Source organism: Pleuronectes platessa, chromosome 17, assembly GCF_947347685.1.
Source record: "Pleuronectes platessa chromosome 17, fPlePla1.1, whole genome shotgun sequence".
Lineage (NCBI taxonomy): Eukaryota > Metazoa > Chordata > Actinopteri > Pleuronectiformes > Pleuronectidae > Pleuronectes > Pleuronectes platessa.
Window position 1 is genome coordinate 22,199,749 of NC_070642.1, and position 17,938 is coordinate 22,217,686.

Sequence of the window (17,938 nt, forward strand, 5' to 3'; positions counted from 1 at the left end):
CAGCAGGTTTCTGAAAAGTGAATGAAGCAGCAGGAAGACAAAGCACCTTTATCTAAAGAAAGGTTTGTGTTTATGCTTTGATGATATTGTGTTTGATTTACACTGTTCGTCTCCAAAACTCCTCAAATATGTCTCTTTTTTCTATCTTCTCCAGATCACTCAAGGATCCTTCTGCCTTTCGATGAGCTGGACAGAAAAACAGCGCACAACAACATTGGGCGGTTTACAAAATGGCCAAAAGAGAGAAATATTTCTGATGTTATCCACCAAACCTCCATTTAAATGTCCACTTCCTGATTCCTGTTTCCAGCCTGGCTCCACAATCACTCTATCGAGGCAATGGATGGGTCCTTTCTGTTTCTGTGAACTTGTCGGCACCCCTCACAGATTAAGCTATCATGACTGGTAGATTGGGGAACTGGTAACCCTCCAGTATCCGCCCTCCCAACTCCCCCACCATCCCCTCTCTTCCCCCCTCTTCTCACCAATAGAAGAGCTTCATGAAAAATGGAGGCACGTGAATCAGCTGCCATTGGGCACAAATCCTCAAGTAAGGAAGCAGGGAAGGAGAAGGTGCCTCTGCAAAGGAAGTGGGTGTCGGAGCCCTCTGCAACAACCAAACGAAGCACTTTTGCTGACCAAGAGTCAAAACACCGTGAGAGTTTGCCGTGTGGTGCCACCGGGGGATCAGCGCCTCAGCAGAAGTACGCAATCACAGGGAATTCTGGAAAGCTGATATCTGGACCTTCTGCACTTGGAGCTATTGGAGGCCCATCATCTCAAGACCCCCAAGGACCCTTTGGTCAGAGATTCCCAAGGGGATACCCCTACCAATTGGAACAGCCATACCCTCAGCACCCCCAAACTGAGCGTTTCCTCTCAGGAGCCAAACCTCAACCTGGCCTAGAGCCACATGCCTGGCCGTTTGCCGGGCAGTTGCCCTCAGATGACCTTTACCCCGTAGGACATCCGGGACATACTCACCCTCATGGGGCTGGGAGGTTTCCCCGACAGAAATCTCCCAGTCTACCCAGCTCTTTTGGACAGTATTCTCAGTCAGGCACTGAGCCTGGAGAGGAGGGGTACAGCAAAAAAGAGCAGAAGCCGAAAAAGCCTGGTAAGTACATATGTCACTACTGTGGTCGAGCCTGCGCCAAGCCCAGTGTCCTAAAGAAGCACATCCGCTCACATACTGGAGAAAGGCCATATCCATGTGTACCCTGTGGCTTTTCCTTCAAAACGAAGAGCAACCTTTACAAGCATCGCAAGTCCCATGCTCATGCCATCAAGGCTGGACTCGTACCATTTTCCGAGCTAGCTGTGGCCCGTAGTGGGGACATGGACCAGGCATCGCCAGTGGATGAGGCCGAGGTTCACTCAGACGGAGAGCAGAGCACCGACACAGACGAGGAAGGCGTGGAGGGCTCCACCATGCTGATGGACAAAGACAGACCCATCCCACAGATCTCCTTTGAGGCTGACAAGAGTACAGGTAATCCTCCATCAATCAAGACAATTTTCTCAGAGATATTTAGCAGGTATCACTATATATCACTGTTTGAGTGAAATCAACGTACAATCAAGTATTTTTGATGCTTCAGTTTTGCTCAATATGGACATTTCTTTGTATGACTTAGTAAACCAGTGACTTCAGCTTAGCGCATTCATTTGCTGAGGTGTCTGTTAATCAATCCTTACCTTGTATGTTTTACTTTATTCTCTGTCATGCTCCACTCTTTCTAACTGCACAGGTGGTGTGGAACCAGCTTATGCAGACTCGGCTGAAGAGCTGCCTTTGGGATCTATTAAAGTGCCTATCCTCATTGTTCCCAAGTCTGGGGGAGTCCCTTCCACAGGCATGGAGTGCCCACCCTTTCAGGACATCAAGGGGTCCCATCACATGTTGGGATCACAGGTTGGCGGAAGAGCGCATTCTCTGGACGACTCCCCCAGCATCAAACAACTTTTGGCCGAGAGGCTGGCGGAGAAGAAGGGGCAGGACGCTGACTGTGCCATGTCCCAGTCCCTCAACCTCCTCAGTCCTCACAGCAAGGGCAGCACAGACTCGGGCTACTTTTCCCGCTCTGAGAGTGCAGAGCAGCAGATCAGCCCTCCAAATTCTAATGTCAAGACGTACGAAGAGATTATGTTTGGTCGGACTTGGTACTACCGACCCAACTCCAGATCCAGGCAGTCCATCCCAGTGGGCATGGCAGGGGCAGACCCAGCCAGCCTGGCTAGTTTAAAACAATCTGGTGCTATTCTGGAGATGGGGAAGATAGCTGAGGATCAAATCTGTTTCAGAGGGGATGTAGGGATCTCTGGAGATCCCAAGCAGTATCCAACAGGACCTTGTCAAAGCAGTACAGGCCTATTGGAGCCTCCATCTGATTCTGGGCCCCTAATTAGGAGTAACTCTATGCCAACTTCTTCACCTCCTAACCTCAGTGTCCCACCAGGTATTCGGGGCAGCCACTCCTTCGATGAGATGATGTCCCCAGATGATGTGTTTTACCCACAAGGGCTTCGCAGACTCCAAAGACAGGCTGCATTTGAACATTCAGCCGCTGAAGCCCATGTAGGAGAGGCTGAGGGCTACGGACACTTGCCCAAGAATTTAGCTTCATCTCTGGGTATGAAGATTGGTGAGCGCAGCACAGGACTCCCAGAGCACATTGCCTATAGCCCATATGGTACTAAAGTTAGCATGTCAGAAATAGCCACAAGAAAAAGGAGGAAAGAGACGAGTGTTGGGGATGAGGAGGACAGCCCTGGACATTGTGACAGTAGCTGTAGTGGCTCAGTGGAGATGTTAGGGGACTATGAGTTTAAGCAAAGTAGTTTTGATAGGTCGAGAGCCCCTCCAATAGGAAAGGGCTCTCTCAGTGCTCACAGCCAATCAGATAGCTTTGACACCTGTGCCAGCATGTGCTCTGAGGACATTGCATTGTTTACTGAGTCTGAGTGCAGGAAGGCAGCTGGGAATGTCATATCAGTCATCCAACACACCAACTCCCTCAGCCGGCCAAATTCCTTTGAGAAGTCAGAGTCCTTTGAGCATCCAGGATATCAGTCTTCAGAGAAAGGTCCACCCAGCCAGTACTCTGAACAGTCGGACACAGACATCTATGAAGATGCTCTTAGTCCTGAATCTGCCCTACTGCCAGAGAGCATGGAGCAGCAGCTGCAGAGTGACAGTGACCTGGCCTCCCTTTCATCGTCATCAGCTGCAGCCTCCCCTGGTCAGCCTTACCACATCCCACACAAACTGGTCCGACAACCCAACATCCAAGTTCCTGAGATCAGGGTGACAGAGGAGCCAGACAAACCTGAGAAAGACCCAGAAGCTCCAATGACCAAGGAGCCAGATAAGCAGCTGCAGCATGTGGAGGAGTTTCAGCTGCCACAGAGGAGCGACACTCTCTCCCAGATGCCATCAGAGAAGCTCCCACCCAAGAAGAAGCGTCTGCGTCTGGCGGACATGGAGCACTCGTCTGGGGAATCGAGCTTTGAGTCAACTTGCACCAGCCTTTCTCGCAGCCCCAGTCAGGAGAGCAACCTATCCCACTCCTCTTCCTTCTCCATTTCCTTTGACCGAGAGGAAGGCCTCAAGTCTGTTTCACCCGTCAAACAGGTACCTTGTTATATGTTTAGTATTTTAACTATATGAACTAACTTTCCAGCAGTTTTAGTACAGTTTTTTATGGCATGCTTTACTTGCGCTGCTCCCACCATGTTTATGGTACATAATCATTACTTTTACATACTTTTAATGAATCGATGACTCCATGACTATGTTGTACTTTGGCACTTGTAAAAGATGCATGTTTCCAAAAGGTCACAGAAAATGGGAAGAGTTCTGAATTTTTTTCTTTGTGATTTTCTGAAGCAGGATGACTCGTTGGCCCCCAGTGGTGGAGCTAAGCAGTCTGAGTTCCTGACAGTTCCCGGCAGTGGTCATTCCAGCCACCACCAGCAGAGGGAGATGAGGAGGTCTTCGTCGGAGCAGGCACCATGCACACTGCCCACGGAGTTGCCTGAAATGCGCAGCAAGTCCTTTGACTATGGAAGCTTGTCGACCTCCAGACAGGGAGAGCTATACTCCAGTGCCTCTGCAATGAAGGAACGCCGGCGTGGATATCTGGTCCGACAGGTAGCATAAACATTTCATGCTATTTGGATTATTGTTCTTATATATGAGCATAAAGGAAACAGTGGAGTATGGCCACTATACACTAATACTACTCTTTTCTTATATAATACACATACATAATATAATACAATAATAATAATAATAATATCAATGTGACTGCACTTACTTTGTCTTACACACATAGTATCATTACTTTTCATTTCAACTGACACACTACTTTTTTCACCCACATTTGACAGGCGTCACTGAGTGTTTATCCAGAGTCAGTTGCTCAGGAGCCAGGCGGCACAGAGATGTTGATCAAGCAGGAGAGTTTGGAACATGTGGCTTGGTCCGGACCACCAGGATCCCCCCACAGCAACCCTGATGTAGCCAGCAGGACCAAGAGAGTGTGCAGTAGCACCGGTGGTAAGCTTTCATCTCTTATTATCTATTAAAGCTGATTATTTAAAATACTTTTGGGATTATTTCTTAATTTTTCCATTTGTATGTTTTATTCCCAGGTATGGGATCTCACCAACACCACCAGCATCTCCTCCAGCAGAGTATCAGTGAGGACAGCCTGCAGGATGAGCCACTCTATGGAAGGTAAGAGTTCAGTTGTGAAAGAATGAACAAAATCCATCAACCCTTTCAACAATTTCCAGGACTACAACTGGTTCAATTAGTACAATTTTGTTCGCTATATTTAGCATAACACTAGAATATTCCACCTTTTCTTCCTAATAGGTCTCAACAGCATCGTCTGCATGCCCAGGGCTCGTCATCTGAAGGAGAACCTCCAGGTCATGAGGTCATGAACAAGGAAGTGATGCAGCAGTACCAGAGTGGCCCCCCCTTCCTCTCCTTCCAGCAACCAGGTCACTACTGGTCTCAGGAGGCCGGACAGATGCCAAGACAGCTGCCGGCCCAGCAGCAACTCCCAAAACTCCACATCAGATCACCAGGCAGCCTCGCTGGACACCCACAACACAAACACGCACCAGCCCACTCCCTGCAGCAAATCCATGATCAACAGTTACACGATGGAAAAGCAGAAAACGCTAGCTCTCCAATGTACCCCACCTCCTTCTCATCCCGAAACTCTCCTCTGTCCCAGCAACAGCAAAGCTTTGGCTCGCTGTCCTCTAAGTTCTCCCTGCCCAGCTCCACCACCACCTCCATGCTTCTGCAGCAGATCCACCCTGTGTTTGCAACCCAGAACCTGGGATCACAGGCCTCACTGCCCAGTATGATGGTTCCTGTACGGCTCCAAACCCATATGCCATCATTTGGTAGTGTTATGTACACAAGTGTTAGTCAGCTGGTAGCTAGCAGTTCGGGCTGTGCTGACTACAGAAGCATGTCTCCCCCGGTTGGTGTTGCGAGCACCGGCAAACCACCAGGAGGAATTGGAGGAGGTTTCGACCTGTCACACTTCCTGGGAAAGACCGAAGGCTCAACGCTGTGCTATCCTCCCTGGAAGGTTCCCGATTCTCTGCCGGAGCAAAGGCTAAACACAGGGATACCACTCTCACTAACATCAGGCACCATTTCCACCACAGACGCCTCGGGGTCAGGCATCGGCGGCAGCAAGCGCATGCTCTCCCCTACCAGCTCTCTGGAGCTCTTCTTCAAGACTAAGCAGCAGAAAAGAGTGAAAGAGGAGAGGATGTACGGACAGATTGTAAAGGAGATGAGCGCTGTGGAGCTGAGTGGATCTGAGAACAGCAGTACAGCTGATAAAGGGAAGTGCGCAGGTCTGCAAGCCCGTCTGAAGAGTGATGGCTCCATGGATGACTCTGAAAGGATGTCGTCTTCCCCACCAAGCGACTACCCTTTTGCCACAAAGATTTCCATTCCCGTCCGTTCCTCTGCCCCCCACCTCCCTGATGTTCCCCGAGCTGAGAGCTTCACCCCTCCTCTCCAGATTGTCACGGACCGATCAGGTGGCCGAGACTCCCCAGAGGAACTTGATGTGGATGATTCAGCTCCAGAGCCCAACTTTAGCACCCAGTCTATGGTGTCTTCAAATGCAGAAGAAGATGGTGACAACAAAAAGCCAGGTGCATCCAGTAAAACCCCGGTCGGCTTGCTGGTAAAGCTCGCTTCCAAACAAAGTGCAGGATTATCCGGAACAGTGGGCCAGACGCTGCTACTCACAGACATGGCTGATGTCCAGCAGTATTTCCAGTTCCCTAGCCTGCGCACTACGAGCAAAGTTAGCTGGTGTTTCCTGAAATACACCAAACCCAACAGCACCCCGGCCGCCTTGCGAGGGTCTGTCTACAGTACATGGTGTGTGAACTCCTACAATCCCAATCCTCTGAACCTCAGCACCAAGGCTGCACTGGCCCTGCTGAGGTCCAAGCAGAAGAGGAACACAGATTGGGTTTACACAACATCAGCCATGTCTCCACCCAGCTCTGGAAAACTGGTGTCGTCTGTGGCCTGGAAGCTGAGGTTTGATCAGGTGAATAGAAGCTTAGAGAAAACAACACAGAGACACACAAGTGAGAAAAACCCTTTTCCTTTACACTCCTCTCGCTCCTTTTCTCTGCAGTTGAAACCAGAGCTGATGCCCGTTGATGTCTGTAACTTTGGGAGGAAAATGAAAGGAGTGGTGTCGTGGGACCGATCGAAGGAGGAGCAGGTGGAGAAGGAGGTGTCAGCCAAACAGTCCGCCAGCGAACCCTCCCGGATCAAGATCTTCGAAGGCGGGTATGTTCAATATCAGACATTTTTATTTAAGGTTCAAATGCTGAATCGTCGTTGTCCATGTTAAAGACGAAGTGGAGGTTATGTTTTCACCCCGGTCCCTTAGCCTGTTGGTTTCCAACTAAAAGTACAGGATGAACCTGGCGATGGAAGTTTCTGTTGAGGCTCCGAGAAGAACCCATCAACCCTGGATCTGTCTTTAACATTGTGATGATGTTTCTTGACATTTAATTCATGGACCCTGATGAAAACAATCATTCATGTTCCGGAAACTAATATCTATGAGTGTGTGCAGCTGGATTGAATCTAGGTGGAGGTTTAAGTGACATTCTACTTAAAAAAAAATTCTCAATATCTTAAAAGGAGCTTCAGTGACATCTGGTGCACAGAAGGAATCTTCTTCAGGAATAACTGCTCAGATTTTGACAGTGATTGAAATCTGACATTTTTAAGATTACGAGGTGAAACCGTAGATTCCAAACCCCACAGGTACTTTACTGAGTCAATCAATCAACACCATGATTAAAGTTAAGTCTGAATGAGACGGCAGACAAGAAGTTTTCCCTCTTTCTTATTTTTTTTAGCAGCTAGTTTAATCTTTTATAGAAAGATTTGTATCCAGAACTCATCACTGCAGGTTAACCAGGTTCTTCACCAGGGTACTTTTAGAATTTAACATTAAAACAAGAGTAGAACAGTAATAAGCAAATAGATCCAGGTTATAACAAGGTTATAAGGTTAGAATGAAGTTTCAATCCATAACTGCAATTTAACATTTAATTAGCTTTTTGACTGATTAGTCTGAGGATCATTATTATCATTTACATTAGTATATAGTTGAAACCTTTTCAAGTCAACCTGAATATGAGCAGTCTCCTTTGATTGTGATTTTATTAAAATCACACAAATCTTATGTTTTTCTGAAGAAGTCTCATGAATTTGTTCTTAAATGTTCATTAAGTGGTAAAAAACAAAATGGAACAGACACACACACAGAGACACAAACAGACACACACACACGCACACACACACACACACACACACACAAACACACACACACACACACACACACACACACACACACACACACACACACACACAGGCGTTATTAAATGCAGCAGTGAAGTAATTCTCTTTTGTCCCCGAAGGACATTTTTGAAGCATAAATGGATAAAAGCATACAAACAGGAAAACACACACATACACTTACATAAACATGATGCACAGTAGTAGTAAACACATACACACACAAACACACACACACTAAAGCTCATTAACAAACACACGACAGGATTAAAATCTCTTCAGATGACAGAAATCCATAAAGGAGAAGTTTTGGCAGAGAAATCAAATCCATTACCGGCCTTGAAAGAATCGGTAAGAGAATCTGCTTCATGATCTTACCGTGTGCTGTGAGCGAAACGGGAATAAAACCAAATAATCATCATCATAATTCATTTTCATAACTGGCCGCAGCTGTGTAAACGTCTCGACTGGTTCAGAGGCATTTCCCAGTCGGCCGTGCAGCTGATGCTGGCGGATTGTTTGAAGTACCTGATATTCCACCTCCTCCAACACGAGGCCCTGAACTCACCTTCTCCTGCTCCAGCCGCTGCAGACAGGACAGGAAACGACACAACTCACCAGCCGTTTTCACCATTTCACCACAAAGGAAATATCCCTTTTTTCTCCCAGCATAAAAAAGAACAAAACAAAACCTCAATGTGAAGCTTCTGCGGCGGGAAACAGAGAATATGCAGCCGGGGTCTGACTGGTGGTCGCTGGTAATTTCCCTCCGTGACAGACAGACTCGTGCAGATGTGCAGAGATGCCGCTGCCAAGTGTCGGCTGATGGTCTGACCGTGAATCTCTGTTTTTAAAGTCCTGTCAAAGAATCAGTGGGACTGGAAGGAAGCACAGAGGTGGAATTCTGCTCTTTTATTTTGAAACTCCTTGAAGGAGACATTAATGAAATGTTTACATCCTCTAATGTTCAGCAAACATCACTTGCCTCAGACAGTCACATCATCTGCATATAAACGAGTTGATAAGTAGGAATATGAGAAAACTCATCCTCGTTATTTCTTTCCTCTCTGACTCTCGGGAGGAAACGTGTTAATCTGTTCTTCTCACTTCTCCTTGTTTGTCTCATCCTGCAGCCGACGACTCGTGTGAACTCGAGCAGCTTCACACTTCACAACACGTTTAAGAGACGCACAACTTTCATCTCAGGGCGTTTCCTGTCGTATCCTCTCTCTTCCTCTTTAGCGTCTCCTTGCTGCTCGTTAACTCTCGATGTGTCTCGCAGCTCGTTGTCAACATGGACGTGTTTGATCCGGATCGATGTCTCGGCTGCGTCTCCGTCTGAGGCGGCTGCAGCCGAGCACAGAGAAAACCTGAGTTCAGCCTTTTAGAGCAGAACCTGTGTGTCAGCAAGTGTCTGAGTCCCAGAGCGTGACTGTGAACCTGTACCAGCTGCAGGGCGGCTGACCTCTGACCTCTGACCCAGAGGATGAGGATCTCTCTCTCTCTCTCTCTCTCTCTCTCTCTCTCTCTCTCTCTCTCTCTCTCTCTCTCTCTTTCTAACACCTTTAGGGAGAGAATAAAATCTGATGATTTAGGAGATAAATCCCAACCTGCTCTAGAGGAGCTGGCGACTGTTTGTTGTAGAATTCCGTGTCGTTGTTTTTGTGTAGTCGTGCTGATTAATCACACAAACAAAGCAACACACGGACGAAGCAGAAACCAAAACCTGAAAATCACATTTCTCTCATAACTCTCTGTTTTTTCTTCCAGCTACAAGTCCAACGAGGACTATGTTTACGTCCGTGGTCGCGGCCGAGGGAAGTACATCTGTGAGGAATGTGGAATCCGCTGCAAGAAGCCGAGCATGTTGAAGAAACACATCCGCACGCACACGGACGTCCGGCCCTACGTCTGCAAGTTCTGCAACTTCGCCTTCAAAACGAAAGGTAGGGCTGCAGTCACCATCTCATATCCAGGACCATGACTTTTACATTCCCCTCAGGAAATTAAAATGATCCATCATCTCATAAATTTGCCCTGAAACTTTCTTTTGAACAAGACTAATCACGCTTTTGAGGAATAGCATCTTTATGAAGATATTTTTAGTGGAAAAAACTCATTATCAAGGTTTTAATTGAAGAATAAAATCCCAAAATATAGAAGTGAGTGGTGAATAAAACATGGTGGTCGGACGGGAGCCTCCATCATATCAGTATCATATCATTAAATCACATGATGAAGAAATTATGTGTGATTTGTTAATTGTTATTTTTTGTGGATGCTTTTGATTTTGTTCTACGGCTTCTACAAAATGTCCATTTCAGCCTCTGACACTCTCGTCACTCAAGAGTCATTAAAGTGTGTGTGTGTGTGTCTAACGTGTGTGTGTGTCTAACGTGTGTGTGTGTCTAATGTGTGTGTTTGTAGGAAACCTGACGAAGCACATGAAGTCAAAGGCTCATATGAAAAAGTGTCTGGAGTTGGGAGTGTCCATGTCGTCGGTTGAGGACGCAGAAGGGGACGATGGAGGTAAACACACACACAGACACACACACAGACACACACAGACACACACTCACACACACACACACACTCCGGGAGCTGCAGCCTCCAGACTTCGCTCCGTGCGGTCGCACCGGGACAGGAAGTGAAATGGAAAGTGGAGCTCAACACTCGTGTCAAGCACTCGACTCATAAGCAGCTTTAGAGAGAAAAGTCTGAACATCACTCTGCCTCTCTTATTATCCAGCGTTTAAAGATTTCCATGAACATCTCCAAGGAACAATTTGTGAAGCCACACATTTATTTTCCATCCAGACACAGAGAGGAGTGTTTGCCGTTCACCCCCCCCGACACAGCAGGAGGCTCCCGGAGTCCAGGATCCCATTAATCAGCTGATATGGAAATAATCTGAAAATTATTACTGGGGAAGATGTTGTGGGCTCAGAGGGATGAACGAGATTTCCCATGAAATATTCACAAATAATAAATTCTCCTGGCAGGAGTTGGCCTGGGGGGGGTGAGGAGAGGAGGGGGGGGGTTCTGTTTCCAATTAATCTTCAGATGACTTGATAACGAGGCTGCAGACGAGTGGGAGTCATTTCATTTAGAGTTTTCATCAGGATTAACGACAGTCTGGTGATTCTCTTACCGTCAATTAATACCAATAAAATGACAATAAATCATCTCTGATTGTTTTCATCAGATTTCATTCGGTGTAAAGTTCTCGAGGTTCTGTGAGAAGACGTTTGAATAAAGTTCATGATCCTCAAACGGCTGGAGGAGTGAATTTAAAATAAGAAGCAAACTGAGTGTTTTTCGGTTTAGTTTCCAGACGAGTCCTCGGCTCAGGGTCAGTTTGTATCTTTGACTTTTTGTGTTCAGAGAAACAAACAAACAAATTATGATGTTTTCAGACGAGCAGCTTTGTTTTATTTCCAGACTGAAGTCGTTCGGCTGCCAAAGCAAACGTTCGGCTGGAGCTTTATCAGCTTTGACTTTTTATTGTTGGAGAGAAAATGTGGTTTTATTTCACGTCTTAATTTCTTCTCCTTTCTCTTCTTCCTCCTCTTCTTCTTTCTCTCTCTTGCTTTCTCTAATTTTTCCGTTTCCTTTTCTTCTGCTGTCTCCTGTTTCTTTTTCTTCATCCATCACATTCCCTGCTGTCTCTTATTCCTCCTCTTCCTCTCCTCTTACTTTTTCCTGATTCTTCTTCTCCCTCCCCCATTAAATTCCTCTACATTCTTTCTCCCCTCTTCTTTTTCTCATCCATCACTCTTTTATATCCCTCCTCTTCCTCCCCTCATTATTCTACGTTTTCATTTCTCACTGTTTTATTCTTCTCTTTTCTCCTCTTCCTTTGGTCTCTTCTTCCTCCTCCTCTTCTTCTTCTCTTCTCTCCTCTCCTCTTCCTTTGGTCTCTTCTTTCTCCTCCTCTTCTTCTTCTCTCCTCTTCATTTGGTCTCTTCTTCCTCCTCCTCTTCTTCCCCTCATTATTCTACGTTTTCATTTCTCACTGTTTTATTCTTCTCTTTTCTCCTCTTCCTTTGATCTCTTCTACCTCCTCCTCTTCTTCTTCTCTCTCCTCTTCCTTTGGTCTCTTCTTTCTCCTCCTCTTCTTCTTCTCTCCTCTTCATTTGGTCTCTTCTTCCTCCTCCTCTTCTTCTTCTCTCCTCTCCTCTTCCTTTGGTCTCTTCCTCCTCCTCTTCTTCTTCTTCTTCTCTTTCCCTCCTCGTCGTCTCGTAGATGTCGGAGATGAAGGTCAGAGGTCAGAGAAGATGTCCAGAGGCGTAATGGCCGACCACCAGTTCTCGGATGCAGACGACTCGGACGGAGGGGAGGACGACGGTGATGACGATGAAGACGATGAAGAGGACGACTACGATGGCGACTCCACTCCGAAGACTCGCTCGCGCTCCACCAGCCCGCAGCCGTACGGCCTCCCCCCCCTGTCCATCAGCGCCATGGCCGCCTCCCACCCGTCTCCTCACCTGTCTCCTCACTCTGCGTCCGACCTCCTGGGTCACGTCAACAAGCCGCCGCTGTTTGGTTACTTCACCACGGTGCCCAGCATCCAGATCACCTCACAGGCTCCGCCCAGCGACCCGGCGGCGAGGGAGCGTGGTCACGAGTACCAGCACGGCCTGCAGAGGTCACTGGGGAGCCGGCTGCTGGTTCCACCCGGCTCCTCGATGGATGAAGACTTGGCCTTCCACTCCCCGGACCTCTCCTCCTCCTCCTCCCGCCTGTCCTCACCCGGGCTGGACCACTCCGGCTGCCCGTCCCCCATCTCCCCTTCCTCCTCGCCCTCAGCCCGCCGGTACCTCTCCCCACGTCGGGACCTCTCGCCCCGTCCCAGACACCTCTCGCCCCGGAGGGACGTCTCCCCTCTGAGACACATCTCCCCCAAGAGAGACCTGGGGGCGGCGGGCGGGTACCGGAGGGACCTGTCCCCCAGGAGGGGACACCTCTCACTGCTCTCCCCTCTCTCTCGACCCACGTCTCCGGCAGGAAGAGACTACAAGCGTGACCTCTCACCCCGAGGTCGCCACAGGGGGGTGCTCCGGCCTCTGTCCCCTCGCAGAGGACTCCACCAGCACCTCCACCCCCAAAGGTGAGGACCACCTGACTGAATAAACACTGGTTACCATAATCTGATATATCTGATCAACTTTCTGTAGTTATCTCTTATCGTATTTCATTCCTGTAAAGTTTATCAAACAGATATTAATTGTTGTGATTATGTGTGTTCACCTTTGACCTGCAGCCAGCAGGGCGGAGCCAGGAGCCTGAGGCCGCCGGGTCAGGGAGAGTTCGTTTCTCTGGGACGTCGCAGGACCAGCACAGAAATGGAGACGGTGAGAATCATTTTACTGGTTTGGTTCTCTATCTCCCAGTTCACTTCTTAACTGGGATTTTCTAAACTTCGTGACAATGAGTCGCGGCGTCGAGGCCGAAAACCTGAAGTAGAAATGATGAAGAGAATAAAAGCAGCTGTCGCACAAAGTGAAGAGAAGAGAAGCGTCTGGCAGCCGGAGCAGAAACATTCAGGGAGGACGAGGGAAAAGAGAGAGAGAGAGAGAGAGAGAGTGAAGGGATGAGTGAAGATGGGGCTGCTGGGTTCTGGTGGTAATGGGATCTTGGCCGGCGGTGGTGTGGTTAATAACACGGCTGTTTTTCTTCTTAAGAGCTCCACTTCAAACTCTGGCTTCTGCTGCGGCTGCCGACTTTAAACAACTGATTATCGTCTGTTCTTCAAATAATAAATTCATGTTTTAAAAACCTTTTCTCAGACTCGAGAATTTTCGACTGAAGCTTCGTGCTTCTCATTTGTTTTTCCACCGACACCCCCGACCACACGTTTCTGCTCCTGCTCATCCAGACTCATTTTCATATTTGTTTTCTCATCACGAAGCGTCAAATGTGTTTTTATTAAAACTAGAACTGAGCGTGTGTAATTATTTTTTTGAAAAATGAGTCTGAGGTTTCTTCAAAGTTTTCTTTGGACGAATCGACTTATTCAATCAGATCTGCTTCTTCAGTTTGTTTCACTGCTTCTCGTGTTTCTCGTGTTTCCAGGAACTTCGTCCAGACTCACCTTCACTGGGGGGGGGGCAGCGGCAGACCAGTAACCAGTCCAGTCCGCCTCACCAAGTCCTGTTCAGTCACCTGCCTCTTCATTCTCAACTCCAGGTGACTTACTTTTATCACATGGATTTTATTTATCTAGTACAATTCATTTAAGCTTTTTATTGTACTTCACTCACTATTGTAGATTCTGTGTTTCTAATATAATATTTTACATATTTAATGTGTGTGTGTTTGTGTGTGTCTTTTTACCTTCACTGGATTCTTGAACGTTCACATTGTGATTCCAGGTGCGTTCTCCCTACCCGATGATCCCCATCGGCGGCATCCAGATGGTACGATCCGTCCACCCGTCCGTCTCCACCCCCCTCGCTCAGCAGGGGGCGCCGCGCCTGACGGTGCAGAAGAGCACGTCAGAGGACTCCACCACCAGCGAGCCTGCCCCCCCACATTTCATCTCCTTCATCGAGAGGGGAGGAGGGGGAGGAGAGTGGGTGAGGGAGTCGTCGGGACCTCACCCGTCCTCGCGGGAGAGGCACGGCGGGGGGGTGAGGCCGGAGCAGGAGGAGGGCGTCCAGACGTGCACCAACGCCATCGCCTCCCTCTGCATCGACGCCGAGGAGCCTGCGGACAGAGGACTGAGGGTGGATGAAGGTAAAGATGGAGGCCGAGCTCCTCCCTCCTCCTCCTCCTCCTCCTCCTCCTCCTCCCCTTCTGCAGCGTCACCTGACTCCCACCTTCAGCAGCGCCGCTCGCCCTCCGCCTCCAGGTCGCCTCCCTCTCCTCACCCCTCACCCTCTCCCCCTGGGACTCAGCACTTTAGCGGCCTGGAGCTCCGGCCTCCCCACGCGTCACTCCCCTCCTCCCCCCACTCCTCCACCTCCTCTCCTCACCCTCACAGCCCTGGGGTCGACGCCCTCCAGCCTCCGACGGCGTCCAAACCTCCGCGGCCGGACGGCGAGGTGGAAAGCACAAAGAGGAGCAGAGACGTGTCGTAGAGCTGCAGAGGAAGAAGGAGGAGAGGAGGAGGAGGAGGTGCTGTGGATTGCTTTTTTGTTTTGGGGATAATAGGAAGGGATGAAGTGCAACAGAGAGAGAAATGACCTTTGCACACTTTACACACACATTTCTTCTTGTTCAACACACACACAAACACACACACACACACACTCTCTTGCTCTCTCTCTCTCAGATACATACGAAGAACATGAATGAACTTCTGCAGCATGCTGTTCACATGTCTGTTCTAACCGGGGCCTGCTATCGGACACTTTCTTATTTAAAGAGGATTTCAAACGGTTTCCCGCTCGACTGGGAGAGGAGAGTGAGAGAGGAGGAGAGGAGAGTGAGAGCGGAGGAGAGTGAGAGCGGAGGAGAGTGAGAGAGGAGGAAGGAGGAAGGAGTCGGGTTAGAATCGGTACGTCAGAAACAAAAGACTGGACAGCTACGTGTGCCTTTTCTTTCAACCTTTTTTTGTTGCTTATATTCTGATAAGCAAACGAAGCAGGAAGGTAAATGTAAATACAATAATATCAGCTTTGTAATAAATGCAAACTCCTCCTCCTCCTCCTCCTCCTCCTCCTCCTCCTCCTCCTCCTCCTCCTCCTCCTCCTCCTCCTCTGTCTGTCTGTCTCTCTCTCTCTCTCTCTTTTTGGACACCTTAAAAAGTCTGGACTAGCGATGTGAAGTTATGGATATTACTATTACGTACGGTTGCACTAAAACATATTTTTATATGAGTGAAATTTTAAAAAAAATGGCTTTTTTGTGTACAGCGGCAATTCTATATAATACTATTTATTATTGTTACCATGTTTCATAAATTGTAAATTTTTTCTTAAATGTCGTGGATGCCTTTTTCTATGTAAAGCATGGGGTTTTTTGCTATCGCTGACATTAGGGCGAGGATATATAAACACTGTACTATGGCTTTATATGTTAGACCTATTTATATACGTCTAAGTGAGCACCCTCTGCTTGGAGGTATATACACATAGAAGTAAGATGAATATTTATCCAGCATATGAATACATACAGAATATTGAGTCTCTCTCTCTCTCTCTCTCTCTCTCTCTCTCGCTCTCTCGCTCTCTCTCGCTCTCTCTCTCTGCACTTATCATATAGAATGACATTCACATTAAGGTTATGTATTTATGAGCTTGTACATTTTTCTCTGCTGCTCTTCTCTCGTCTCTGGTTGTGATTTATTTTTTGTTTTAAAACTTTTTTTTCTGTGGTTTTATTTCTTCTGTTTCTTTTTTTATTTGCGAGGCTCAGACTCAGCATTAAGTGAATGAACATGCCTTCTTGCACCGTGGCATTCTGCTCCTCCTCCTCCTCCTCTTTCTTCTCCTCCTCCTCTTCCTCCTCTTCCTCTTCCTCCTCTGCCTCCTCTTCCTCTTCCTCCCTCGACACCAGCCGCTGAACGGCTCCCCTCTCCGTCACGGGACTTTTGCTTGAATGAAAACAGTTTTTTTTAAAGGGGGAAACATTCCAGTCGAGTCGAAACCCCGAAGACAAACTTCTATTTCTCATCGTGTCTGAACTCTTCACATCTGGAGACAAACACATTCAGCCAACTCTCTGACAAATGCACCTTATATTTCTAAAGACAAGCTCCATGATCTTTTTTATTTTGCAGCAAACTTTCATTAAAAATCGAAGGTGAATTGTTCTGAACCCTCAAAAAGCTTCACAGTCATCGGGTCTTTGTGAGTTTCCCCTCCTCCGCTCCTTCTTTTCATTTTGTAGCTAAGCAATATTTAGCCGAGCTCTGCTCACCAGCAGGGAGAGTATTTGTTGCAAGGCAGGGGGAGAGGGTGGAGGAGGAAGAGGAGGAGGAGGAGGTGGAGGAGGTGGGGGTGTGGTCCTGGTGGAGTCGGGCAGGTGCAATGTGAGTGTGTGTCTCTGTTTTCTGTATCGGTGTGTACTCGACCAGTATATCCTCTTATTCTTACCACTCTTTTCTATTTGGATCCTCCCTCTGTTATATACACTTATCATGACGACAACAATGTCTTTAAAAAAAGTCTGTTTCTCTCTTTCAAGAATATCAAAGCACAAGTCATTGTATAGAAATGACGACAATACAATACAAAAAAGGACAAAAAAAAGGTAAATGTGCATATAAAAGGGTAACGTGTGTGATGGTGTTCCGTGGAATTAATACAAATATCATGTATGACCCCAGTCGACAAGGAATCGCAGTAGAAGTGGAAAAAATGGATTGTTGTTTTCAAATAAATATAAATACAGTAATTTATCTGTCTGTGATTTATTTCTTCACTGGAAACAAGATGGCGGCGCACGGACGCAGCTGATCTGAGAATTTCATTTTATCATCTCGTACAATTACAATCAAGACTTGATTTTATTTGATTATATAAATAATCAGGATTTAATCTTTAAAACACCTTAAATCAATATGATAACTTTAATTTACCGTTTATATGTGTTAAATACATATTAATACGAAGATACTACTTTATATAGACTTTATAAATCCCATGCAGAGGAAATTCAATTTGACAAATCAGCACAAAGGGAAATATAGTAAGAAATTAATAACATTCAAAATATAAATATTATATATAATACGATAAAGAACAATTCCACTAACAAACACACGGAAGTAGATGGATCGATACGTTAAATACGTTCACACATTAATACAAACTGTGATTCTTTCATATTTGTGTCTCGATTGTTTCTTCTTATCAAAATAAAATAAAACTAAAGCAATAATTATGCAATTAAATGAAAATCAAATACAAAATTATTGATTGCCTTTACTGACGGTGTAAGTTATTATTAGAGAACACTTATATTTGCAGTATCTTTTGTAGAATTGTAAGTATAATTCCTAAAAACCATAATATTTGATTTCTTCCTTGTTTCTTGTGGGTGTGGTTTTCATATAAAACATATCTGTTGTATTGTGTGTTCATGTTGTGTGAAGTGAAGCTGCAGTGGTAA

At 46.9% G+C, this 17,938-nt stretch overlaps 1 protein-coding gene across 10 annotated transcripts in view; it reads left to right on the forward strand.

The window, feature by feature from the left end:
* hivep2a (HIVEP zinc finger 2a) overlaps positions 1–16,654 on the forward strand; it is a 72,212-nt gene extending 55,558 nt beyond the window's left edge. For 5 of the 10 annotated variants that reach the window (XM_053444748.1, XM_053444746.1, XM_053444750.1 and 2 more), the window contains 14 exons: positions 7–62; positions 155–1,492; positions 1,752–3,634; positions 3,890–4,153; positions 4,393–4,561; positions 4,657–4,741; positions 4,883–6,605; positions 6,696–6,853; positions 9,647–9,822; positions 10,304–10,405; positions 12,122–12,989; positions 13,143–13,233; positions 13,955–14,068; positions 14,254–16,654. In XM_053444748.1, coding sequence (XP_053300723.1) covers positions 508–1,492; positions 1,752–3,634; positions 3,890–4,153; positions 4,393–4,561; positions 4,657–4,741; positions 4,883–6,605; positions 6,696–6,853; positions 9,647–9,822; positions 10,304–10,405; positions 12,122–12,989; positions 13,143–13,233; positions 13,955–14,068; positions 14,254–14,961 — 7,326 coding nt within the window. In that variant the 5' untranslated portion in view covers positions 7–62; positions 155–507 and the 3' untranslated portion in view covers positions 14,962–16,654. Of the gene's footprint in view, positions 1–3; positions 63–154; positions 1,493–1,751; positions 3,635–3,889; positions 4,154–4,392; positions 4,562–4,656; positions 4,742–4,882; positions 6,606–6,695; positions 6,854–9,646; positions 9,823–10,303; positions 10,406–12,121; positions 12,990–13,142; positions 13,234–13,954; positions 14,069–14,253 lie in introns of all 10 variants that reach the window. The other 5 variants (XM_053444747.1, XM_053444749.1, XM_053444745.1 and 2 more) reach the window with 2 other exon arrangements.
* Positions 16,655–17,938: the final 1,284 nt, after the last annotated feature.